Source organism: Monopterus albus, unplaced genomic scaffold, assembly GCF_001952655.1.
Source record: "Monopterus albus unplaced genomic scaffold, M_albus_1.0 scaffold42.1, whole genome shotgun sequence".
NCBI lineage: Eukaryota > Metazoa > Chordata > Actinopteri > Synbranchiformes > Synbranchidae > Monopterus > Monopterus albus.
In genome coordinates this window covers 2,392,157-2,418,394 of record NW_018127922.1, presented here as the reverse complement: position 1 = coordinate 2,418,394, position 26,238 = coordinate 2,392,157, and the positions used below count along the sequence as shown (strand labels likewise).

The following is a 26,238-nucleotide window of genomic DNA, read 5'->3' as shown; positions in this document are numbered from 1 at the left end:
CTGCGGTGATATCTCTGACCTGGTTGTGATATCTCCATATGCACCTAGTTCACTACATATTTTGTGCAACGCGGCAAAAATACTGCAATTCTCCCTGAGCTGCATCTGGATTTACCTCCTTAGGACATTCAAGGCACTGAGGGGAAACAAATTGCAACATAGAGAGAACAAGCACAGCTTATACAAAAATGTACCAGTTATAAATGAGGGGAATAATTCAGTTGAGAAGAGTCAAGGAAATGGTTGCAATAACGGAAAAGCTTTAATGCATCAACCAGAGCTCAGGGAAAATGTTGCTCTCCCCCAGAGACTGTGCCTTGTTATGCTTTCTTCAGCAGACTGCCAGAGCTTCCTTCTGAGAGGAACAAAGAGGGTCTGAGTTGGTTGACAACTTGCTGCCATAAAATATACACTGGTAGAAGAAATACTCAGGTCCTTTATTTAAGTAAAAGTAGCAATAGCACAGTGTAAAATACTCTGTTGTAAGTAAATGTCCTGCATTCAGAGTGTCCCTGATCAGGGAACACATTGGTCTTTTTAAGGTTAGTGCCACACTTAGCACAGTGTGTATCCACTAGTCTTTATTTCTCTCTAGTGATGTCTAGCCAAGTAGATTTAGGGTTTCAAATAGCTGTCTGAGATTGTTTTGCCTCCACTACAATGCAAAGGGGGTGAGTTGAATTATGTTTCTGCCAATTAAAAAAAAATAAATACAACAACTAGAAATTGTGTCTTACTGTTTAAACAGTTTTCATTGGAACCACTTTCCTCCAGAGAAATAGTCCTTATAAAACATGACAACATGTCACAGCTTGGTCCTTTATCTTTAGTATGATGTTGCCTGAAAAATAACTTTTTAGTGTTTTTGAATACCACAAATTCAATAAATAATTGTTAGTTGCAAGTGAGAGAAATGCTTTTTATAATTTGGGCAAACTGCTCCTTTAAATCTGTTGGGGGGGGGATCAGCAAGGCTCATCTTAAACCGCTGGCCTAATTCTCTGTAAACTCCAAGTGGCTTAATCTCTGGAGGGAAATGCAGTAGAATTACATGTAAAGCTTGTGAATACCTCTGGATTTAGCATGGCTTAAGGCAGTGGAAGTATCCCAACCAGGCCATGGTGCCCTCATTTCCAGCAGTTTTTTCTTTTTGCTTTGATCATCAGACTGACTTTTACAGGCAGGCTAGCCCAGCACAGGGCGAGGAGAGTTCCCCACGTGGCATCCAGATGTCAGACTCCCTCCACATCCAGTCTGAACTTGAAAGAAACCAAAATTCCTCTGAGAAAGGGAGGCACATTCTAAGTTTTCTTCTGCAAGAAGTAAAGCGGCTGTTTGAGATGTGGATTAGTATGACGTCAGAGCTGTAATGTGGTTGTAAATGTTATTCTAACACTGCAGTGAATTTACAAATATTATTGAAATCATTAGTGTTACAGAAGTCACCGTTTAGCTACTTCATTTCCTTTTGTATACTTTAACTTTATTTTGTGCTGATAAGAGGAAGTAGACTGTAGTTTAAAATTGGTGAAACTACCCGTTTACACATTTCAGAAGAGGAAGGGGGAAGTTGCAGCATGTCTCTTGGGGTCAATAGTAATTTGATCTTAAGCAAACTGCTTATTGTTTCGATGTGGTAACATCTGTCAGCAGAAATAAAACCATGAGGAAGCAGTATTTTGTGCCTTAAGATACACAGCCTGAGAGAGTGTCTACATTGAAATGGCTTAACAGTTGGTGGCTCCCCAGAGGAAAGATGCAAAATAGCTGCTTTGAGAACAGAACCTGGATGCGTTTCAGCCCATCTGAAAATGTGTGCAAGTGATATTGGGAAAATAACGCAGCAGCCACCATCACACCCTGCTTGGTGATAATAGCTCACTTATCAGAATCAGCTTTATTGGCCAGGTGTGTTGAACACATGAGGAGTTTGACTCTGGTACAGCGGCTCTCACTGTGTCTGTACAATGCTCTTCTGTAAGGCAACAAGTAAACAAGAAAAGGCTGAGAGAACAAAAAAAAGAAAAATGTACCAATGAGAAAAAGAAAAAAGTACTTATAAAATGTACGTGTATATACACACAGTTTAGATGGAAGTTTCCAGATAGCTACGTATATTTATAAGTATTGCACTGAAGGTTGTCATTCTGACTTAGGCTTCTTGGTCCAGTGGTTAATGTTTGCAGTCTCCCACATTTCAGCGTATGATGGTTTAAGCCCCTCGATGCAAATTTGTGATATTGGGCTCTATAAAAAAAATGTGATTTTATTGTGAAATCATGTGTGGAAAAAAAAATCCATCTCCTTCTGCAGTAAGATAAAAAGGGATTCTGGTGCACTTCTTACTGAGGTGTATAACGCTTTCTTCTCACATTTTAGGCACTGTAGGAAAAATGGATAACAGGCATGGCTGGCTGTGGGAAGCAACAGGCCTGGATCCTGCTCTCCAGCACCAACGCTGAGGAGCAGCAGGGGATCAAGAAGCCTTCCCAGCCCAGAGTGCACCCTCCTGGCCTCTGTCAGGCTTTCATCAGCATCATCTCAGCTCTCTTTGCCGCACTCATCTGCCTAGTCTAACTGACATCTACTTACATTTAATGAGTAAATACATTCACATCTGATCCCAGCTACAAGCCTCCTTATGTGCCCCTGAATATTATTTTACATCCTCCTGACCCAGAGATACAGTCAGCAGCCATGAGGAACACCAGATCGAGCCTGCTCCTGGGCTGTGTACTCCTCTGCTCCGCCTCCCTGCTCTACCTGGGTATGAGTGGGACAGAATGCCCTCCAAAAAGTCATCGGTATCGCTGGATGGAGCTCAACCTGGGCTCAGCCAATCAGAGCTTACCCCTCTCTGAACACTTCCCTGAGGACACGCCGCTCATCTTCATCGGTGGCTTTCCTAGGAGTGGCACCACACTGATGCGCGTCATGCTGGATGCCCACAATGCTGTGCGGTGTGGGGAGGAGACACGAGTGATTCCTCGCCTCTTGGCTATGCGGGCCACCTGGAGCCGCTCAGTTAAGGAGAGGATACGATTGGACGAGGCTGGGGTCACCGATCAGGTGTTGGATTCAGCTGTGCGAGCTTTCTTGTTAGAGGTGAGCTGGTCGATGCATCAGGCAGTCTGCATCATGGAGCTTGAAATGTGTGTAGCGGTTAATCTGTAAACACACTTCTGTGTTGAAGGCATGTTTCAGTTTCAGGGAGATGTGTTTCCGTGCACTAAACCGTTTTAAGGCCATTGCCGACATGTAACTTAGCATTTTAAGCAGAACACAGTTTTATGGTTGCAGGTGAATATTTTTCATTATTGGACTCAGTTGTACTTTTTTTCTTGTTTAATGAATTAATCATTTAATCGGTAAAATGTGGAAAAACCAAAGTGCCACCATGAAGTCTTAAAATAACATTGTTTTATCTGACCAACATTATTTATCGCAAGCCATAGCGCCATCGCAATATAGAACAGCGATATTGCACATTGCATATTTTTCTCATATCATGCATTAAATCTCATTTGTTCAGTTAAAGTGTAAAAAAAACCTCAGTATGAATATGAAAAGTGTTGGTATTCTCATTCTTAAGGAGTAATGTTGTATATTACTCAGCTTAGACTTTTCTTATTGGAATATTCACAGGTTTCAATGTGTTGCAGGTGATAGTTGGCCACGGAGAGCCTGCTCCTCACCTTTGCAACAAGGATCCATTTGCCCTGAAGTCTCTCTCGTATCTGGCACGCATCTTCCCTAAAGCCAAATTTGTGCTCATGTTACGAGACGGACGGGCAGTTGTCCACTCTATGATATCACGTAAGGTAAGCTGGGGTTGTTTTCTTACTGTGGCTGCAGCAGACGAGCATAGTCAACAAGCCAAAAAGGCACTTGATAAGTTTTGGTGTGGATTTTCCACTTCTCCATTTCCTGCATCCTGATCAGACTTCTGTGTTCCTCTGATCTCTCCATTCACAGGTGACCATCTCTGGCTTCGACCTGAACAACTACAGGGACTGTATGACCAAGTGGAGCAGTGCAATGGAGACTATGTTCAGCCAGTGCCAAGCAGCTGGGGAGGACAGATGTCTGCCCATCTACTACGAGCTTCTTGTTCTACACCCAGAAGAGGAAATGAGAAACTTGCTTCACTTCCTCAACCTGCAGTGGGACCCGTCAGTGCTGCACCATGAGGAGCTGATTGGAAAGGATGGTGGTGTGTCTCTGTCCAAGTGAGTATTAGACGCATGTGTGAACACGAAGCTCACCTCCTAGCTCGAGCAATATACCGTTATGTTGAGATTTTCAGTTATCTACCCTTGAAGCTTACTTTCTGGAAAGGCTTTTAAGTTTTTCAAAAGTATCTCAAAATCCATTCCCCCAGGCTGCCACCACTGAGTGGGTGGCAGAGGTTTTAGAGGCAGATCAGAAACTGAAACTCTCTATTCACTAGATACACACACACACACACACACCACACACACACACACACGCACACAGGTTAAATGCAAATCTTTGAAAATCATACTATGGATTAGGGCAAGGCAATATGGCCATAATGTTTTTTCAGTGTTCTGGATGATTCACAGTTTTTCACGATGTCTATATGAATTCAAGATAAAACATACAAACATATGTCCATCTGGCCCATTCTCATGGATGTAATATCTCAGAACACTTTGAGGTCTTCAGATATGGCACAAATATTGGATGGCTGAACTGGTTAGATTTTGGTGGTCACAGGCCAACAACATACTGATCAATATGAAAGAAATAGTTTTTATTTGTCCACTACCAGGGCCAGAGTGCAGGGACAGGGGAATCAGACTCCACCCTACTCAGACCTGTAGAGATCATGACAGGACTGATCTACTCCGTAGTCTCAGTCTAATATTGTGATCTGTATCTTCAGCTGACTTTCCTTGAATGACATTTGACAAGAACAGATTCTAAAGTTGACTATTCTGTGATTGACATTTACTGTATCATAATCAAATGAAAAACATCTCTTAACAGGACAGTTATTTAGCTTTTGGTCTTTAACATTATTTATTCCTTTTTTAAAGTGTTTTAAATTAACATGTTCATTGTTTAATGTATAATGTGGCCTAATACAGGCATTTGTTTTGAGCGTACTCTCTTCTACTTAAAAATTTGTCACCTGCGCGCGCGCGTGCACGCACACACACACACACACGTACACAAACTGAGCTTGTGTTTGACTCTGCAGAGTCGAGCGTTCGACAGACCAAGTGATGAGGCCGGTGAACACAGACGCCCTCTCCAAGTGGGTGGGGAACATTCCCTCAGACGTGATGAGCGACATGGCTCAAATAGCCCCCATGCTGGCTCGCCTGGGCTACGACCCTCACGCAAACCCTCCTGACTACACAAGACCACAGCCCATGGTGTCTCGGTTCAACTACTCACAGGTGGGGTAAAACAATCGATGAAAGTCTTTTTTTTAAACTGAATTTTTATTGAAAATTACCCAGATTCTGTAAAAGAGGTACAAGGGGATTTAAGCTGATTTTTAGGGCTACATCTCATGATTATATTTAGAATCTCTGAATGTTTTTATTATTATTATTTGATTAGTTCTTTAATCTATAAACAGTCAAAGTGAGGAAAAATTGACTCTTTGTTTTTGCACTTGGTGTTTATGCCCCCACATGCAAGAAGACACTGATCAGCAAAGTTCACAGTAAAGGTTTTTAGACAATGGTTCTACAGAGAAGAATTAGTGCTACTGTAAAAAACATTTGAGTTCTGACTTTTTTCTCAGTATTCTGTCATGTAAATTTTTTAAAATTAAAGACAAAATTCTGAGTTTGAAGTCAAAATTCATATACGTTTTTACAGTAGCCCTAATCTTCTTCCTTATGGTTCTGCTGGTAGACTGTAAAGAGAAAAGTGGAGTATTTTGACTTGTCTCATTCCCGACTTAGCTGGCTGCTGGCAGCATGTGCATGTACTGTACATTCACTTTTATTTTTACAGCAATCAAGATCACAAAAGATCTATAGAATCAAATTTGAATATAAAACCAAAACCTCTGAACTCCCTTTATCAATTAATGAAGTGAGTTCCTGAGGCCTGAAATGAAGTGTTGCTTTGCTAAGTGATGAAACGTGGTCAAGATGAAACAAAAGACCATAGCTGGAGGATGTGGTGCTGGTGTGTGATTTACAGTCATAAATCCTCTAGATTTCCTCTTTCAGCATTGATATTACCAGTCATCAGTGAACATTGTCTTTTTTTTCCCCCTCAGAGTTGGAAAGAAGCAGAAATTCAACGCCCCAGGTGAGCAAAAGAGGAAAGTATGGCAAACTCAGCTCTGCCGTTCCACAATATGGATGCACCTTAAACACAAACTTCCAGTTCAGTGGTAATTGCACCTCACAGGAAAGTTTTTGAAGTGTCCCGTGTCTATTTTGGAATTGTTTGTAAGATATTCATATTTGTACATGTGTGGAGTGTTTCAAATACGGACTCATCAAGTGGTTTGGTTTTTAAATCTCAGCTCTTATGTATGTGGACTACCTGCTCAGGGAAGTTTGCTGCTTCTCACTCTCCAGTGTTTACTCCACAGTGATGGTCCATGGTTACACAGAATTTTGATGCATCCTCTCACCTCGTACTTGAACGCGTTACAATATGTCTGTAAGTTGTTATGAATTCACCACAAATGTGAATGTCTTTAGATAAATCTTTCACTTGCTGACAGTTCAGTCAGTGTTCATGAATCATACTGACTATATTTTTGAAGATGTATGTTTATTTTCTTAATAAATTATTTTGGTGTTGACCATTCATTCAGGAATTTGAAAGTTGTTTATTCTGAAGTAAGGATTTGTAATTGTTGTATATTGTTGAAAATGAATAAAAATAATAGATGTCACCTTATAATGTAGTGTATGTATTTTGTCTAGCAGTTACCCAGTCTGCTCCATCATGTGCATGCTTGACAGTCAGCTGAGCCATAGTGTCCTTTACTGGTGCAAAAACAAAACAGAAAAATACCAGGCAAAGTTATAGTTTACAGTTTCTACCAGTAATGTTGTTGTGGATATTTTGCCATTCTGACTAGTGAGAATACAAGTATGTATATATGAATAAATAAATATAATGACAGCTAGGAATGTGGTTAGATTAAATTTTAAAACGGATTGCCATAAGTATAAAAGCATAATTCAGTCGTGCGCGAGGGCACATATCGACGTTTTAGTGACGTAGACGGAGACCTACGTTTCCGTAGCAACTGGGGCCGATCCGTTAACCGTAGCAGTCGCTGCATTACCGGAGCTCATCGAGGAGCTGGGGGGATTTTCGCCGGTAACCGGATACCACCTCTGTTTTGTGAGGTGCAGAGAAACGGGTACGACGCAGTATCGAGGCGTCGAGCCCGCAGTTCCGTGCGGAGATGCTGAACATGTGGAAAGTCAGGGAGCTGGTGGACAAAGCGTGAGTACAACGGGTCAGGTGTACTGTTTGCACAAGCTACACTGCTAAGTGGCTGCTCGGGGCGCGGCGGGGGTTTTGGTCCGGCCAGCATCAGCCGCTTCTCTGATAGAGGAGAGGATACGGACCGTGACGTCACGACGATAGCCCTCAGCTGTTAGCTTTGACTAGCTGGTTAGCTGCCAGTCTTCAAAAAATAGAAATGGGTGTTTTACAGCGCGTCTCCCATTGTACTAATTTCCACATTTGTTCGTATGGACCAATCATATCACAATATTGCAAACTGTAAATTCATTTGTTTCCAACCCAGAACGAAAGCACTCCTGTTAGCTAATTCCGCTAGTATTGCTAAGCCCCGGTCTACCGCTATCTGTGTAACGTTACTATTATCTGTTGGTGCTGCTGCGGAATCACGCCCTGTCCCATCCTGGTGAAACCCCTACTTCCACAATGCTTTCACCTAACATTATATCTTGACCGGAAAACTAACAATACGTTATAATATATTTTAGTAACCAGATAACTGCTAGTTAACAGTAAATTTACTGCCAGTTAGCTACCAACCATACCCCACAGTGGGGGTAGACCAGGTCGGCCCATGCCCCCAAGGGGTTGTTGGTGATGCAGCCTGCTACGTGCTGTGTCTGATCAAAGACTGCATGCTTTATGATATTCAAACTGTCAAGTATAATGTGCAGTGTACTGTATGTGGTCATTTACTGTGATCCAGGAAGAACAGCAGCTATGTTGTCTGCTCCAAGAGGCAGATTACAGTTTTATTAATAACTTTATCAATAACTCAGTCAAATATGGAAAATGCACTGATGAGACAAGACTCATTCCTGGTTTTACTCAGCAGAGTATGACGAGATAACTAAGTAAACCTGCTTTGAGAATCATGCATTAAAAAGAAATGTAAACAACCTTTTTTGCTAATGATATCACCTGTGGTAGATAAACATAATAAATGCTTTTAAGTAGCTTTACAAAGAAAACTGTCATTATGTGACTTATAGAGTAACAACAACGCAATTATATTAAAAGCACAAGAGAAGTGAAAACCAGTCTAATAAGTTGACTGATGTTCGTTTCAGACTAGTGTCCACAGTCCTCATACAGTGATGGTGGACATATACACATTAGAGTCACTATCTTGACTGATATTAAAGGACAGCCCTGTTTTACAACAACAGTGCCCTTATAATAAGACTGTTCATTATATAGAGTTACAAAAAATCCTTCAAGTAACACCTAAGCTGTTAATAAAGTAGTTTGTATTATTTATTTTTTGTTATACACGATTCAGTCCTTTGATATAGACGGAGGGCAAAGGAAAACCCAACATAAAGTGACTCAGTAAGCCACGTGCCACAGGAACAGCTTCAGTTCACCTTGACATTGATTGTACAAGTCTCTGAACTCTACTGGAGGGATGGACACCATTCTTCCAAAAGATATTCCCTCATGTGGTGTATTGATGATGGTTGTGGAAACGCCATGTAACACATTACTCCCTAATCTACCGTAGGTGTTCAGAAGGGTTGAGATCAGGTGATTGTGAAGATCATAGCATATGACATACTCATCAGACCATTCATTGATCCCTCATGCACTATTGATGGGGCCGCTATCATCCTGGAAGAGACGATTCATTTATTCAGCACTTTGCCGTAATTGATTGATAAATTGCTACATATATTTTTGCCGTGTGTATGATCATAGTAGCAATATAGACTCAGCTGCCAATTTCTTAGATACACCAAACTAAAACTAATGCAGTCTAATACAGTAGTGCTGTAATAAATCCTCCCTGTATGAAGGAGACAATGTTCAGTGTTTATACATCTCCAAAATGACCTTACAGCTGAGTCAACGCTTCTCTACAGCTGTTTAAGTAAACATACACTGTATTTTCTGCTTTGCACTGTCTTCTAAAAAACCACTTATCTCACAATTGTGATAAGGGGAAAATGTGGAAGTAGACAAAAGACAGCTGCATCAAGGAAAGATGAGTGAAGAGACCAAATAAAGAAAAGAGATATTAAGAGTGAATATAAAGAAGTAGCAAAGAGAAGACCACAACAGAGCTTTAGATGTGGTAATAGATATCAGCTCCCATCAGCTATTGGTTGTGCCTGGCTGGGCATGATGAATACTCTCTGTTATTGATCTACCTCTGGCAGTGGCAGCCTTGCTTTTCCTGCAGATTGAGTCGCCCTATTAAGAAGCTCTTGCTGTGTGTTTTTGTGTTATCTCTTCACAATACCACAGTCAATGGCATTTATTGCACTGCACAGATGCTCTGTGTTTTCCTTTAGCTAAGAGGATGGCAGAGCACAGAGGACAGGGAGACAAATAGAAAAGGTAGGAAAGAAGAGAAACAGCTTAAGAAAAAAAGAATAGGAGGGTTGAAGACCGCGTGAAGCAAAGAGTAGGAAATGAAGCAGGATAGAAAACGGCTGAAGAATGACTGGAGTTTGTTGCAAAGAGGTGTCTTTCAAAATGCAGCGCTTTGGCTGTGCTTTTTCCCAGGGGTCTGGAGAGCAGGCCATGCCCATTACAAGATGCAGCACATACACATTTAGAAAGCCATCATTCATTATTTAGTGAGTTGAGTGTCTCTTTGTGATCAGAAAAACATTTAATTTCTCTCACTCTTTTCTTACTCCATATGAGTGTGTTGTCATGTGTGACACATGCTTGAATATGACTCCTTGTTGTGATAATCATGTCTTCCACAGTTATTCTCAGGTTGAGCTTGTGGTGTGTGTATGCATGGAAGTCAGAGATGTTGAGTTAAGAGTTCCCTTTATTGTATTTGCATGTACTTTTGTGTTCAACTGTAATTATGTTTGTGTGTGGAAAAATACACGGTTTGACCTTTACATGTCTGAAATATTTATGGTAATAGTAACAGTTTACTGGTGTAATCTCTGAAGAAAATATGTTTGTGTCAACAGCACCAATGTGGTGATGAACTACTCAGAGATCGAGTCCAAGGTGAGAGAGGCCACCAATGATGACCCCTGGGGACCCTCTGGACAGCTGATGGGAGAAATAGCCAGGTATGTTGTGTACACACACACACACACACACACACACACACACACACACACAGTTGTTTTATATGCACATAAATGCATACATGTCACCAAGCTAGCAGGGTGTTTTGTTAAGGCAAAATAAGAAGCCTGATAAAAAGACAAGTAAAGCTAATTCTCCACAGGCTCCATTCATTCGACCTGATTCTGCTTTGGTTTACCTGCATGGGTTTTCCCACCACTATAATATTTTTGATTGTGCATATGTGTTTGCGTGTGTAGATCTACCTTTATGTATGAGCAGTTCCCTGAGGTAATGAACATGCTGTGGACCCGGATGCTGAAGGACAACAAGAAGAATTGGAGACGAGTTTACAAGGTGTTGTTACACTCTGGTTGATTGTTTGCCAGGTGTTCCTGTGTTGTGCTGTGCAGCTCAGTTCTGTATTGGTTTGTCAGGGTTTTCATTAAAGCTGTGCATGCAGTCAGATGCTCACAGTGCACAGTTGCAGTGTTTAAACAGCTGACTGGATCAAGATACTTTGTGCTTTTTAATTATTTGAACAATATAAAGATTTGTGTTTGTTTGTTCATAACTGTAGATGAAGTTCTGACCATAATTTAAACTTGCATAAAAATACATACAAACTCCAAAGGTTTCACTTTCTTCTTCTTGCTACTGTACATTCTTGTGTCCTGCCTGTGCAATCATATGACTGGTAGGGAAACATTATAATTTTTGCAAAAGCCAAGGAAGAGTGAGTTTTCTTCAGTAATTACAAAGTAATTAGGTTGAGTTTAGGAGAGGAATTGTGACTTGGGAAAGAGAGACCTTTGGAAGAAAAAAAATTATTTGAACCACTGAGTAAAGTTGAACATTATTTTCTTGCCGACTATGTCCCCTTGTCATGTCTATAACACCATCTCTTACTGTCCCTCCCTGTATCTCTGTCTCTGTCTGCCAGGCTTTACTGCTGCTGGCCTATCTGATCAGGAATGGATCTGAAAGAGTCGTCACCAGTGCCAGGGAGCACATCTACGACCTGCGATCTCTAGAAAACTACCACTTCATTGGTGAGTCTCTAAATGAATATTAGCTTCTTCCTTAGTGGTGCAACTTTTTCTTCTTTAATGACTTTGTGATAGTTTGTGAGCAAATTAGATGCTAGCTTGAAGTTCACTGAGTGCCAGATTTACCAAAACATCTGTATTTGTAAGGTGCAGCTCTCTGCTCATTGGATAATCATTTAGAGGAAGGAGGAGGAGACATGTTAAGAGGATGATTATGTATTCTGTTGGATTTACTAAGGTCATACAGTTTGCAATGGTTAGTGAAAGCCAATTATTACAATCTGTGAATGATTCCAATATCTCATTACTGTAACACAAACAAAAAGTGAATGGGGAGTTTTTATTAAACATGCTACTGTATGTTTGCCTTTTATGTAAAGGCATTTACTTGCACATTTGGCTGCATTTACCATACTGCTCCATCTCCACCTCCATCTGCTCTGCTCTGAGCTGCTGGACCTGCAGTGCACGTTTAAGTGGGAAGAGATCACAGAGCACATTTTCTTAGTTAATCTGACCTTGAGTGTTCAAAATAGAGTGGTTTCATTCTCTGAGGGGCGTGAATACAGTATGTTCAGTACAGTGTCATGCCAGTGTGCCCAATTGATTTTGATGTTTTTGTGTACAAGTAGAACTTTTGACCCAACAGTAGGTCTAGAGGAAAGGTCAGGGTAACCAAAAAAACCTAAGTGCTGATCCTCTGGGGAACATGAATATCTCAGCATATTTCATGGAAAATATGACAGTTTTCAAGACAACGTGCCATTGACTAGGGTAAGTTGGCAGGGTGTCATCAAAATTATGATCCACAACAGACTGTCTAAGCCGTCTTGTCAGTAGTTCAGTCTTTGTGTGTGTGTGTGTGTGTGCTTGTGTCTGTCCAGATGAGAATGGTAAGGATCAGGGCATCAATGTACGTCAGAAGGTGAAAGAAATGGTGGAGTTTATCCAGGATGACGACAGATTGAGAGAGGAAAGGAAGAAAGCCAAGAAAAACAAAGATAAATACATTGGAGTCTCATCTGACAGTATGGGAGGAGGAGGAGGAGGAGGAGGAGGAGGAGGTGGCAGCTTGAAGAACTGTAAGTAATTCACTACGCCCCCTTTGACAGCTGGACTCAGATGTGCATTAAAATAATGATATATTCCCCTAAAATGTTTTGGAGGAAGACTACTTTGTTAAAGCAAAGGTGTGACCCTTGATTAGGTATTAAAATTTAAACTTGAATAATATGTACTACAATTTGAAATATTGATTTACTCATTGGCTAATTAATGTCTGCTGATACCATTGGATTAATTGGTCAACAGGAAATGAATATGTAATTATTTTTAATAATTTATTAGTCTAAAATGCAAACCACTTGCCTATTCCAACTTCTACAACATGAGGATTTCCTATTTATCATTGTAACTTGAATATTTTTGGATTTTGGACTGTTAATTGGATGAAAGAACAAGACCTTTTAAACTACATTGAAAAAAATATTACAATAATAATTTGCAGAAGCTCTGATCTTATTGTTGTTTTTTTGTGTCTTATATTTGTTGTCATGCAACTGTTAGACAAAATTGAGGAGGATTGTACTACCAAAGTATCTCTCTCTTTCTTTTTGGCTTCTAGCTAATGAGTTGGATCGGAGCAAGTGGGATGAGGACTGGGATAAGAATAGAGGAGCGTTCCCCTTTAGTGAGAAGCTCGGAGAGATCAGCGACAAGATAGGCAGCACCATCGACGACACACTCAACAAGTTCAGGAAGAAGGAACGAGACGACTCACCTGACAGAATCAGGTGAACGTACACATGGACAACGTCCACATGTGCACGCCTGAAAAGATGCTTGTTTTGGAATGGTCTCAGGATATACCAAAGTTGTTGTAATCCCAAAGGCTAATTGTCTTCCTTAGTAATGGCTGACTTTATAAAAGCCAGAATGAACAAAAATAAAATAATGCAAAGCCACCCTCTGACTGCACCTCAGCTGGTTCTTGGTCTCTCTGCCATGTGTGTAAAATCTTGAACCTCTATGTGTTGGATTGTACATTACCAAACAATGATGTACAGAGACATACAATAACTGCAAAGTAACAAAACTTTCAATAGCTAAATCTCCCGAGTGCTGTTTCTCATACTTCCTTTGTCTGGTTGCCATAGTGACAACGAGGATGACCGAGCAGCAAGAAATGGTAGGCAGGAAACTGTGGAGTTCAAAGATGAGGAGGAAACTGTGACAACAAAGAGCATTCAGATCACACAGGCGACAGAAACCACAACCACCACCACCACACGGAAACGCAGTGGAACAACAAGCAGCAAGACTCTGGACCTGGGTGCTGCGGCCCACTACACTGGAGACAAGAGCCCAGAGGAGAAGGTAGTTAAACATGCAAGGGCTTGCAAATTTGAAACAGGTTTCCAGCAGCACTGTTTAATTCAAGCATCTCTCTACTTCTCTTCTTAGTCATCAGTCAAGCAGTCTTCTAGTAGCGGTCTAGCTGACCTGTTAGTGATCGACCCCTCATCCAATCAAAGTGCTACAACAGGTGATGACAAACTGCTGCTCACACACAGATGAAGTGAAAGAAATGAAGGCATTGAAGATGGTTTTAAAACCTGTCTGTGGTGCACAAGTTATATTGTTCTTTGCTGGACAAAAGAGTTCTTAGTCCTCTGCTTTTTTTTTTTGCATGAATATGTGTGTGTGTCCCTCCATCCAGGTGGTAGCTCAGACCTCATTGGTGGCTTTGCTGACTTCTCCTCTCCTGCGGCCTCTGCCAGCCTCCCAGCCTCCACTGGTAAACTTCTCTATCTCAGCTTGTCCTACTGTAATCGTAGGGTGTTTTTACAACTGTATTTTGACTCGTTTTGGTCTGGACCAAGTGTAAAAACATCATACATTTTTATAAATGCAGTTTAATGTTCTGGCCCAGCTCACGATTACACTGGCTTTTTACAAACCAAAAGGACTAAACATGAAGCTCTAAAGACTGACGGGTAACTCACTCATGGGACAGGTTTGATGATTGTCATTGTGCATCATCAGTGCATCACCAGCATCTATGTAACAATTTAAAGCTTTTGTTGTGTATCTTTACTGGTGTCATAGAAAAAAATGTTAAACTTCACAAATTTGCAGGATATGTTGTGTGATAGAGCAAGAAAATTGTTTAACCCGTGATGCTTAGGACCCTTAGTAAGATAGTGTAGCTATTTACTACCCACATAAACCAGGCTGCACAGTTTGATCACTTGAATTGCATTCTCAGTGAAGGAGCAAGGTAGATCCTGTCAAAGTCTGTGATTTTACAATCACAACTTAACATTAACACTGCTCTCTTGTGGCCAGCTGCTGCATCAGCAAATGGAAATGGAGAATTTGGAGACTGGAGCACTTTCTCAGCCCAGCCATCTGCTTCGTCTAGCTCTGTTCCCCCCCAGCCCCTCGCTGACCTGTTTGGCAGCGTCCAGTCACCCCCAGCCTCAGCTTCTAATCCTGCCCCCATCCCACCCTCTGCTGAGCTGTTTGACCTGATGAGTGGAGTTAACCATCAGCTGACTCATCCACATACAACACTGAGTGCCTCTCAGAGCATGACTTTCTCTCTGGGGGGGCCAGCGCCAGGAGCATCTGTTGCCATGCCCACGATGCCCCTTTCCCGCTCTCAACAGGTAGATACAGTAAATGCTGATTTTTTTTTTTCCCTGCATGTCAGAAACTGTTCTCATTTTCTTGCTCCTATTTTGTTTAATCTCTCATCTTTATATTAAATGTGTAAGATTTGTGTAACACCATTCTTAATGTATGTAATTTATTTCAGAGCTTGGGAGGCACGACATCTCCGCAGCTGATAGGTCAACAGCATAAAGTTGGCGTCGGAGGTCAGGGATCGTTGGGGTCAACGTGGTCTGACCCCTCTGTCAACATTAGCTTGGACTTCCTGTCAGCAGGCCTCAACACCACTAAGACGTCACCCACGCTCAACAATATCATCCAACAACAAGGTATCATGTTCTACACAGGAATTCACTTTAGATGTGTTTAAAAGGTTTTCAGGCAGAAATGTTAGTTAGAAAAGGTTTATGGCTGTTATTGTAGCAAAATCTGTTTGAAAAATACTCAGTACTTTGTAAGGTAATTATATTAATGAGTTGTTTTTTTTAATTGCACATCCATTCATCTATTTTCAGCTGCTTATGATATTAGGATGGGAAGTACTTGCAAAGCTGTGATTCATGCACGTGATAAGTAATTCTAGGCCATACACACTGTATTATTGCTCCTGCTCTTCACTGGCGTCTTTCACATTACAAGGCTTCATAGCCCAAGTGGTAAAACAGAGTGGATTTATTCCTCCCTGTTCATTTGTGTCTGTGCAGGAGTGCCTCCTGTCAACCTGTTGGCCCAGAACTTCGGAGGACTGAACCTCAGCTCCCCGCCTCATGTGGGACCAATCAGACCACCAGCCAATCCTATGATGGCAGGCAGTGCCATGAACATGGGCATGCCTCCATCAATGGCAACTGGCACGCCTGCTTCTTTGGCAGCCACTATGCCACCTTCAATGACCACGGGCGCCATGGGGATGGGGGGAATTCCTGTAAACCAAGGCATGATGGGAATGAACATGAGCATAAATATGGGCATGACCGCTCCAATGATGATGGGTGGTATGCCTGGCATGGGAGTGCCAGGAGTTGGGATGGGCCTACCCCATTCCATCAGCCCAGCTGTGGTTCCACCCAAACAAGATGCCTTTGCTAACTTTGGCAATCTTGGGAAATAAAGAAGTGAATGTGTGTGTGTGTGCCTGTGTGTGTGTGCTGAACCACTGAAGGACTGCTGTACTTGAAGACAACTTTGCATGTTTCTCTCTCTGCTCCTGCTCTATTTGACGAGGTGGCACCAACGATCGCTCACCATCCCAGTCTTTTGACACGATCTTGGAAATCAGGGAGCGCGGCCACTGGTGTCCCTCACCCACTGGTGTTGTGTGAGTATGTACTGTATGGATGTCACACAGAGGACACCGGAAGAGCAGGGGAGTTGTCAGTCCACAGCTTGTAGTCATTACCTTCCTGTGGGGAAAGAATTTTCATCTTTACCTGTTTTATATATGAACTGCTGTATATTCCCCTTCAATACAAAAAAAATCACTGCAAAATGTTTTTTTCTGTAACAGCACGGAGAATTAGGGTTGACTCAGATGAAAATGGCATTGTTGCCTTAATTTTGCATTGTAGCCTGAGATGTCGTGTTTTATATAATGTCAACCAAATTCAGTCACAAAATTTAAGCCATTGCATTATTGCCAAGGGTCACCTTCTCTTGCTCCTTGTGCAAACAGTGTTACAGTATCTTTAGTATGAGGAATCCATACTCTGGTCCTCCAGCAGAGGGCAGGATATGCAGTGAGATGACACTTGAATGGTGCACTTGAGCTGTGTTAGGGTGGATGAACTGCATATTACATCCTTTTTCTTTTTGTCTCCCCTACCCTATTTGTATCAGACTTGTAGCAGTTCACAACAGATGTATGAGCGAAGCCTTGAACTGTCACTAAAATACCGTTGGGCTCTTTATATCATACAAACCACTTTCTGTTACAATTTGATACTTGTCCTCTACTTTTCATGTTGGATACCTCTGCCTGATTAATGCGTGATGAAAGGGTGAGCATGTATTTTATTCAAACCACTATTAACTGATAGTTTCTCTTTATGTCCCCTGCCAGTGTGTCACTGCAAACATGCTCATGTAGGACACCGGACATTAAGAAAGCACTGCTTTGCAAACATTTTTCATCACTTTTTAGTCTCTTGCATATCTGGGTCTCACAAGCTATGTACTAGAAAATAACCACCCCTACATTTGACATGGATTAAATAAATGAATTGGATTTTTTCAGTTTTAATAAATGATTTCTATGGCTAGCTGAGACCGATCCGAAGGGTTTTTGAATCTCGAGTGAAGTGTTATGTGTGAGACATGAGTGAATGAATGTATGCGACTCTGTGTGTGGGTATAGTTTCTCTGTCTGATGTGCAAACACAGCTGAGCAGAGCCTTTTGTCATTTTCTGGGGCACTGCACTCTAAATGACCAAATCTTTATTTTGTTACTCTAAGAAGGATGATTCCATAGCTATTAGTTTAATATTTTATTAGTTTACTTAAAAGGTTATGTTCATATGGGAAAGCCACTGATAACTTTTAGTTAACAGAAGTCATGTTTTTTTTTAGTTTTTTTTTTTTAGTACAGCTTGTTTAATTTGACTATACTCTATTTTCTGTACTTCATTTAACACTGGATTAAATTATAACATTAAAGATTCTGTTTCCTCTTTTTGTCTAAGTGTAGGCTTTGCAGGGCACCCTGATAGCTGAATGGTTACGGTGCAGTGCACCATATACCCAGGCACAGTCTGCACAACTTTGGCAGTTTGAGTGCACCTGCCAACCTTTATCACAGGTCCTCTCCCCTGGCTCCTGTACACCTCTCTGTGGCCCACTTAAATAATAAATACAGGCAAAAAAGTGTAGGTTTTAGTACTCATGGTCTTACTGATGCTTGGTTTAAACCTGATCCTGAACAGGGCCATTGAGGGCACTGAGGTCATGTCATGGTTTTTGCAACCTTTGGTGAATTTACTTTTTCTAAGTAAAAACTAGTATTTGGGGGATAATTTATAGGCAGATTCTGATGTTTTTAGGTATTTTTTTTTTTACTAACCAGCAATAAAGGAAATTAATTATATACACCATCAGAGCGTTATTTTTGTTTATCAAAGTCACTGAAAAAAGCGTGCTTTGCCTGCTTGCTACCTAGTTTTATGCACTGTTAAAGCATAATATTACAACATTAAATCTAAGTCAATATAAGCTTTTTTTTACATAATGTTTAATTTTTCTAAATGTTCTAATTAGTCGATTTAGCTAATCTTTTTCGCCTAGCCGTATCTTAATGCTAATAGCTATCCGGAAGTGACCATTGAAGTGTAACGCTAGTTCAAACGTGTTTTTGTTGTTAGGGCAACTAACGGTCTTTAATTTATCACAATCCAGTTAAAACAGGCTAGAGCAAAAACTCCCGTCCTCTTGCGAACCATGACAATTGAGAGGCTCCACAAAAATTAAAAGAGCAACTGTTCAAGTAGATAAGTGAGGTCTGTCTACTGGAGGACCCGGCGATGTCTGACGAAGACCGCGCTCGAGAAGGGGTCGGAAGTGTGTCCAAGACTCGGGATAACACTACATACTTGGCCTCAGTTCGTGCAGGGGAGCAGTCTGGACAATCACCACACCCGACGACATTTATAGACAAACTACCACTTTGGATTCACAGTGAAGGAGAGGTCAGGTCACAGATGGCCCCTTCAGGTTCCTCCGGTCCAGCAGCAGCAGGTTCCCAGGTCGGTGCAATGAAGCGGCCTCTACCTGTTCACACTCGGGTCACCCAGCGGCTGGATGTGCCACAGGCCGGTGATGATGGACAACCCCTGAAACCCCCTGTAATCCAGCTCTCCGCAACCTCGCCCACACTTAGTGCACTTACCAGTTTTACCATCCCGCCAACAGAGGAAGGTATAGTACTCAATACTTTATTGAGCCCTGGTGGGGAATTAACAAGGTACCCAGCAGTAGGCCTACTTCAAAATATAGGCACGTTTTAACTGTAATGTAGCCTACACAATAATGCATCAATAATTATATTCCAGTAATATAATATGTATATATATGTACTATTCTGCATAATGAGTACTTTTTGTACTTAAATCACAAATTATTAATTAAGAATTATGAAACATTACCAAATTGTAATATACAAAGTAGAAATTCTGTCTAAAAATTCAACACATAGACAGTAAAGTCACATTTCTGATTTATTAAAGCTAATATTATGAGCTCTAGGGACAGAAGGTGTTTTCTGCAAACCTCTTGAAGCTAATTTCTCATTTGTAGTATTGGGCTATACAGCATAAAATTGAAATGATACAAGATTGTAAGTCAAACTTTGTTTTTTCTGGTCAATGTTATGATGAAATTTATGAAATTGTGATATAAGTCAACATGAAATGATATTCACAATTTGGACTTACTACTTTTGACTCAATTTTCAAATCAACCAATCAGTCCCATAATGTCTCCTTCAGATCTGAAGCAGATGCAGTCTTTCCGAGACAAGAACGGACGTATTAAACGGCCGATGAATGCCTTTTTCGTTTGGGCTTACATCCACCGAAATGCCTTGACCAAACCCTGCTGCTTTGCCAGCAATGCAGGCACCAATGTTCAGCTGGGCTTTGTGTGGTCCAGGCTGAGTGAGGAACAGAAGAGGCCCTACTATGAAGTGGCTCAAAAACTGAAAGACATGCATCAGGAGCAGTTCCCAGGTATGGATGTTTACAATATTGTGTGGCAGCAGCTGATATTGACTTGAGGATAATGAACATTACTGCAAGGTTACTGCAGTATCTTGTGTGCAGATGTATAGTAATATCAGCCTAAATTTATTCTAACATATGCAAGATTTTGACTTCTGTTTCCTCTCTATGCCATGCCAGATTATACGTTTAACCCTCTGAAGAAAAAATGCAGAAAATATTTGTCCTCAGAACAGAGAGCAGGACTGGACATGGGTGTTCCCTCTTTTGTCTCACAACCTCCAAATCAGTCCATGTTTGTGGGTCCTATGTACCTGTGTCCCATGATGCCCTACACAGTGAGATACGATCCTTATCCATCTTTTTACCCGTATTATTCTGTGGGTCTCCACTCCAGCATGCAGAGCCACTGTTCAAGGTTAGATATTTTTAATGCAGTATTTCAGCTACACAACATATAAAGAGCTGGTTTTGTTTTCCACAGTGCACTTTCCACAGCCCATGTAATGAATTGATTCTGACAGCTGATAACTTATAGTTAACATGCCATGCAGACATTCACAATCTTTTAACATTTTTCCTTTAGATTCATTTTCAGCAGCAACAAGAACAAATCGATTTGGTTTTATACACAAGTGTTTTATTGCTAGAGGCAGTTTTATTTTTACATTACAAGATGTCTCAATTTTACACTTGTACCTTTTATACTTTAAGATGGAGTACGAATTCAAAGTTTGGTAACATATGTTTTGATGTTTTCCTTGGAGCATCTTCTAATTTACATGCTGCGTGTTTATGCCAGCAGCTCAGCTGAGGAAATAAGGAATTACCTCAGACCTTACGTGTAATGGGTTGAGACAACATGAGAGAGCCTAAGAACAGCCTGATATTGTCACCATCAACAAAGTAGCGTGTACTAGTGAGGAAGATGTTTAAGTTTTGCTGCTCTAGAAGACATTCAGTTCACACAAGGCAACACTGGCAGCAATAATCTACATTTGTTTTTGTTTTTTTAAATAAAATGATCTGTTTTTGTTTGGCTTGCATAATTTGTATTGTTCATGCCCTAATGCAAGTAACAGCTGAACCAAATTATATCTTTTGGCTAGACATACTACATATTATGTTTGCAAAAAACATTATGATACATGATGATCAGCTGTAATTAAAGCTGAATTTTTTTTTTTTTTTTTTTTTTACATCTTATGACTCTCATGTTCTTAGTATTTTGACTTGCCTGCTTGGGCCTTTTATCTCCAGTGTGTTTTTATAAATGAACTAGTCCTGTCAGATAAATGTATTGGACTAATTGGAAAAAAATACTTAGGAATTGGAAAGAAAATACTTAAATACAAGTGCCCTACCTCAGTACAACATTTGAGTAAATGTACATAGATTTCCACCAGTGGGTAGACTATTCCTATTTTTAGGACTTACGTTCTTTTTCCACCACTGCCACCGCAGGAAACACAGACAATAGTCGCAACAGCTAAATGGGTATGCAAAAAGTGGTAGTGACAAGACCATCTTGTTCAATGAAACACCCTACATACTGACCGAACAAAGACATTACGAAAAATAGGCCCCAAGCGGACCAATGAATGCTTGGCTAACCCACAGTGACAAAATCATCACCCAGTTATATTCCACACATTTCTGGCTGTGCTGTGATTGACGGCAAATTTTGGCGAATAAGAAAAGTAGAAATCGCTTCGGGGGCGTTTCCGGGAAGAGAGTGGTTGCATTTTCCTGTAATGGCGGACCAGGCAGAGAGCGAGACTATCGGGTTCAGCGATAACAGGTCAGAGAATACCAAAAAAAGTGTTATGAATTTGTTTCACCTCAGTGTACTATTAAGCACAAGCCGAGATTTTGTAAAGAGTCGGTCCGCATTGTTTTTGGTTGAGAGGTCGTGATAGACTGATTTTACTTGGAATGTAGCCACGCTAGCTAACTAGCTTCTAGCTAACTAGCTTGTTTTGCCAATCGGCTCGCTTCTGCTCCTTGCTTGTGGCACGCGGTAAACACAGACAACCAAATCAGATGTTTTCCACTTTCACAGGGATGCCTAGCTCACCAGGTCCTGGGTCTGTGGTCAGACACAGCTCCCCCTTTCAGGGTGCATTCTGTGCACAGATTTTACTGCATATTAACCAGCTAGCTAAGCCATTCCATGCCACATTCATTAACCGGCAGGGGCACAACTTCAGCCATTCACTTTCGAATGGGCTGGCTTTCTGTCCGCCTAGTTTGTAACAGACTGGATTTACTGACTGAGTAGCTGGAATCAGTTTGGGATTACACAAATTCAGAAAACAACACTGGCAGGTTCTCCAGGAGTATCCTACCTGCCGAGTACCAAGGGGAACTGGCGTAGTTTTCACACCAAATATTTACTGCACTCTGTGCTTTTTGATCTCTTATCTTTGAAAAGGAACTTACTATAGTGTCTGAAACATTAGCACAGTACTTTTTATTAACCAACAGAGCCATATTATTTAGCATAAATGCTAAATGAGGGCAAAACACTAACAAAAATAATCTTATCTAATCTAAACGTTTGCCTTCATTACAGTCAGGAGTAACGATTTCTGCTAAGACTTCACCCACTGTTAAGGTACACAGAGGATTGAAATCACTCTTGTGGAATTAAAAGCTCTAGTAGCTCTTGCTGTGTAGACTTTAATGAACCAACACATTCTATCTTCCAGCTAGAGGCAGTTTTTTTTTTTTTTTTTACATTACATTACATTTTTTTACAAGATGTCTCAATTTTACACTTGCACCTTCTATACATCAGGGTCCCTGATGTTGGTTTAACAATAAAGTTGTTCTTTACACAGCAAGTGCCATTGGAGTTTTAATTCCTCATTAGAGTTTGCCAGGATTATTAATCAAGTATCAGATGATGTTTTGCTTGACTTGCAATGCATAAAAGTTGTTAATATATTTTGATTGTTGTGATATTTTCCCCCAGTTTAAAAAAAAAAAATAAAGTAAAGGTCAGTTTTGGTGCTTTAACTAACACTGTATATTAAATTCTAAGATGAATTTCTCCCAGAATGATTTTTAAATTTGTTAAGAATGGCAGCTGAAAGAGAAGCCTCCAGTGTGACTGTATTATTTATGTATTATTTGCTGGTCTAGAATGGCGCAGCAGGCAGTGCGGTTCCGCAGCCCCGCCCCTGCTCCTGCCCCTGCACCTGCGCCTGCACAGACCCCAGTGTTACGAGGTCCACCCCCACTACTTAGGCCACCACCACCTCCTTTTGGGATGATGAGGGGACCCCCGCCACGACCACCATTTGCACGTCCACCCTTTGATCCCAACATGCCACCCATCCCGCCACCAGGAGGCATGCCACCACCCATTGGACCTCCTCACCTACAGGTGACTGTTTATTGTTCTCCTGTGACATGCATGGTTTTCTCCATGGAAGGGTAGTAGGTAATTTAGTTTCTTTGTAATAATGTTCTACACAGCATTAATAGAGAGACAAACAAACATTAAGGCCAGGTTTATCAGTGCACTGTGTATAATTACAATGTAGACTGGATTTTCTAACGATCTCATATGAAGCAGTCCAACACAGGTTGCGCAGACCAGTGTTATATCTATATCTCTTCTATGATAAGGATACTCGACAAAGGTGCTACCTAAAATTTTTACTCTCTATTATTGGAGTGGTTGCCTACAGTCACTGTAATATCTCGGGGATAATGTCAACACACTAACTGATCTTTGGTGCATATTTGACTGATTCTAATGTAGGTAATCTAGAAATTACGTTTTTCTTCTATATGTTCAAAGTCCTATGGTCAAGAGTATTAGTTAAATACCTTTTTTGTGTGTGTGTACGAGAGGGAATTAAGTCCAAAAAATGGTTAAATCCTTCAGTAGAGATATGTTTGAACTGGCAGGCAGACTCTGTAAAGATCGCAAAGAAAGCTTTAGTCCTTGCATGAATAACATCAGTTTTAAGTCTCAGAACGAGACACAAACAGAATTAAGGAGGGATATGGGTCCCCTGTTTTGTAATCTCTTTGGCTTATACTGTCTTTTGTTATCATTTTTAGATGCAGTGTGATTCTCCCTTGAATAATAAAACATTGATGCACAGACCCCCTAATCTGAATACACAAGGTTCAGTGAGCACAGCTGCTGGCTACATAGTCAAATGCTTAGCCACTTTTCTTTGACCCACTGATGTCACATTTTGTAGAAGGATGCAATGTTCTTATTGGGTAATTTAGAGTCCCTACTCTTTACCATTTGAAAAATAAATGCTTTGTCGTTTTTGCTGCAGAGGCCTCCGTTCCTCCCCCCTCCAATTGGTAACCTGCCACCTCCTCCAGGGATGCTGTTTCCTCCTGGGATGCCTCCAGTTCCTACATCTGGAACCCCTGCACTCAACCCTGCAGAAGAGATATGGGTAGAGAACAAGACACAAGAGGGAAAGGTAAGCTGGAAGACATATGTAAGCACATAGGGCCCCCATACTGATTTACCCATTCTGGTCAAGCATGGAACATTAATTAATGATTTTACATTCTTTCATTGGAGAGCTGATGACTGCAGTGGGAGATTACAAATATCTATTTGTCTAGCTTTATATTCTGCCTACTGGTTGTCCCCAATCTACAAATGTTGTATTGTTTCTTATCCTTTCCACAGGCGTATTACTACAATGCCAGGACTAGAGAGTCATCATGGAGTAAACCAGATGGAGTGAAGATCATCCAGCAGTCTGAACTGAACCCTCTTCTTGTAGCCGGGGCTGGGGCTGCAGGGACGGGTACAAGTGTCGGGGTGACTGTAGCTGCCAGCTCAAACAGTGTCAATACAACAGCCAGCACAGCAGTAGCAGCCTCCCCTACTCAGGCAACTTCCACAACCTCCTCCCGCACACTGACCTCCAGTCCAGACTCCGCCACCTCCCCTTCTCCTTCTGTGACCATTGCAGGTAAGTACACAGTCTTAAATCAGTCATACACACATGTATACAATCAAGGTCAGAAATAAAAGTCCTCTTTTTTTTCTTTCTGTTCCCAAAAGCCACTGCTGTAGCAGACCTATCCCCTGTTGTCACAGTGACCTCAACTATTGCTGTGTCTCCAGTCACCGTGGTAACTGTTTCCACGGTACCGTCACCTGTTACAGCGGTGCAGACGGTGCCACTGCTGCCTGCAGCCCTGCCTCACAGCGTTGCCCAGCCCACCACAGCCATACCTGCGTTCCCCCCTGTCATGGTACCACCCTTCAGGGTGCCCTTGCCAGGCATGCACATTCCTCTACCGGGTAAGAACTGTAAACTAGGAGCAAGATAATAAAAGGCAACAATACGTGCTATTTCTGTGCTACTAACCAGCTGTATATCTGTCTAGATCTAGATGTATTGATATATACATTATTTATGTATTTATTTATTTATTTTGTGTGTGAGAGTAGAATTTATGTTGGTAGTAGATTTACTCCCCATGTGGCTGGTAAAGTTGACTAGCCTCTGACCACCAGCAGAATTATTTTGAATTGAGCTGATTTTCTATCACTAACCTATTAATTGCAAAGTTTCCACTGAAAAGAAGATGTACAACATATTGAAATCTAGTGAAATAGTACTACAGTAAGCTATACTGCAGATTTATTGATCATGCTCTGCTGCAGACCTTTTGTTTTATTCTGGCATTTATAATGTAGAGTAGGTGTCATGAAACAATCCCAGTGATCAGTAATGGGGTAAATAGAGTATTTTTGTATGGATTGTTACCGGCAACAATAACCCAACCCGCATTAATGGTGATTGTTGATTAATGGTTATTGGTACTCTACTGCATTTATCCACCTTAGCCTGCTTGTGTTGCAGCAATGCTGAGAACTGTTTTTATTCTAACCGTTGCTGCTTAGTTTGACATACTTGGGCAGCAGGTTGTACCAGATGTTTTTAACGAATATTAATTCTATGAACAATGTGAATCTTGTTGCATTTATGTGTCGGTACTCAGCCAAATATAATTTGTGAGAGAAGAGACTCCACTCCATTAATCTGAGTGGACTGGTAGCTTCAACAGCTTCAGCAGAGTAATATATCTTCATTTTAGTTGATCGTGTCTCCCAGTTAAACTGTCATCATCAATAATTTAAATGCATCAGTTTAATAGTTTTAAAATGGGACCTTTGATATTTGGATTAATAAGATTGTGATAAATAATTTTTGTAGCCTACACCTGTTATTTCAGTGTTTCAGTTACACATTTAATTAACACTGCACAGTCCTACTTCCTGCTG

The 26,238-nt window shown here is 41.0% G+C and overlaps 3 protein-coding genes across 7 annotated transcripts in view; all 3 read left to right on the top strand.

The window, feature by feature from the left end:
• Positions 1-6,892, top strand: part of LOC109960022 (protein-tyrosine sulfotransferase 1-like) — a 7,911-nt gene extending 1,019 nt beyond the window's left edge. Inside the window, exons 2-6 of the mRNA XM_020599844.1 lie at positions 2,380-3,105; positions 3,663-3,821; positions 3,976-4,229; positions 5,228-5,429; positions 6,269-6,892. Coding sequence (XP_020455500.1) covers positions 2,698-3,105; positions 3,663-3,821; positions 3,976-4,229; positions 5,228-5,429; positions 6,269-6,304 — 1,059 coding nt within the window. The 5' untranslated portion in view covers positions 2,380-2,697 and the 3' untranslated portion in view covers positions 6,305-6,892. The remainder of the gene's footprint in view (positions 1-2,379; positions 3,106-3,662; positions 3,822-3,975; positions 4,230-5,227; positions 5,430-6,268) is intronic.
• Positions 6,893-7,169: 277 nt separating this feature from the next.
• LOC109960021 (clathrin interactor 1-like) lies at positions 7,170-17,508 on the top strand. 2 transcript variants are annotated; one of them, XM_020599842.1, is made up of 12 exons: positions 7,170-7,461; positions 10,419-10,523; positions 10,782-10,878; positions 11,465-11,573; positions 12,455-12,652; positions 13,195-13,363; positions 13,727-13,946; positions 14,034-14,115; positions 14,290-14,367; positions 14,919-15,241; positions 15,391-15,574; positions 15,950-17,508. In XM_020599842.1, the coding sequence occupies exons 1-12, from the start codon at positions 7,421-7,423 to the stop codon at positions 16,354-16,356; spliced, it is 2,013 nt and encodes a 670-aa protein (XP_020455498.1). In that variant the 5' UTR covers positions 7,170-7,420; the 3' UTR covers positions 16,357-17,508. The 2 variants fall into 2 exon arrangements, with proteins under 2 accessions (XP_020455498.1, XP_020455499.1); XM_020599843.1 differs by lacking the exons at positions 7,170-7,461; positions 10,419-10,523; positions 10,782-10,878; positions 11,465-11,573 and adding an exon at positions 12,228-12,344.
• A 1,037-nt stretch (positions 17,509-18,545) lies between these two features.
• The window catches only part of tcerg1b (transcription elongation regulator 1b (CA150)), an 18,400-nt gene continuing 10,707 nt past the window's right edge, over positions 18,546-26,238 (top strand). Inside the window, exons 1-7 of one of the 4 annotated variants that reach the window (XM_020599837.1) lie at positions 18,546-19,152; positions 19,722-19,961; positions 20,133-20,370; positions 23,100-23,343; positions 24,260-24,412; positions 24,628-24,916; positions 25,009-25,251. In XM_020599837.1, coding sequence (XP_020455493.1) covers positions 18,759-19,152; positions 19,722-19,961; positions 20,133-20,370; positions 23,100-23,343; positions 24,260-24,412; positions 24,628-24,916; positions 25,009-25,251 — 1,801 coding nt within the window. In that variant the 5' untranslated portion in view covers positions 18,546-18,758. Of the gene's footprint in view, positions 19,153-19,721; positions 19,962-20,132; positions 20,371-21,648; positions 21,754-22,527; positions 22,570-23,099; positions 23,344-24,259; positions 24,413-24,627; positions 24,917-25,008; positions 25,252-26,238 lie in introns of those variants that run through there. The other 3 variants (XM_020599838.1, XM_020599841.1, XM_020599840.1) reach the window with 3 other exon arrangements.

Coding starts and splice junctions, on each gene's coding strand:
- LOC109960021 (XM_020599842.1), top strand. CDS start 7,421: ATGCTGAACATGTGGAAAGTCAGGGAGCTGGTGGACAAAGC. Junction 11,574..12,454: donor AGAAAACTACCACTTCATTG/GTGAGTCTCTAA, acceptor GTGTCTGTCCAG/ATGAGAATGGTAAGGATCAG. Junction 14,116..14,289: donor CAATCAAAGTGCTACAACAG/GTGATGACAAAC, acceptor CCCTCCATCCAG/GTGGTAGCTCAGACCTCATT.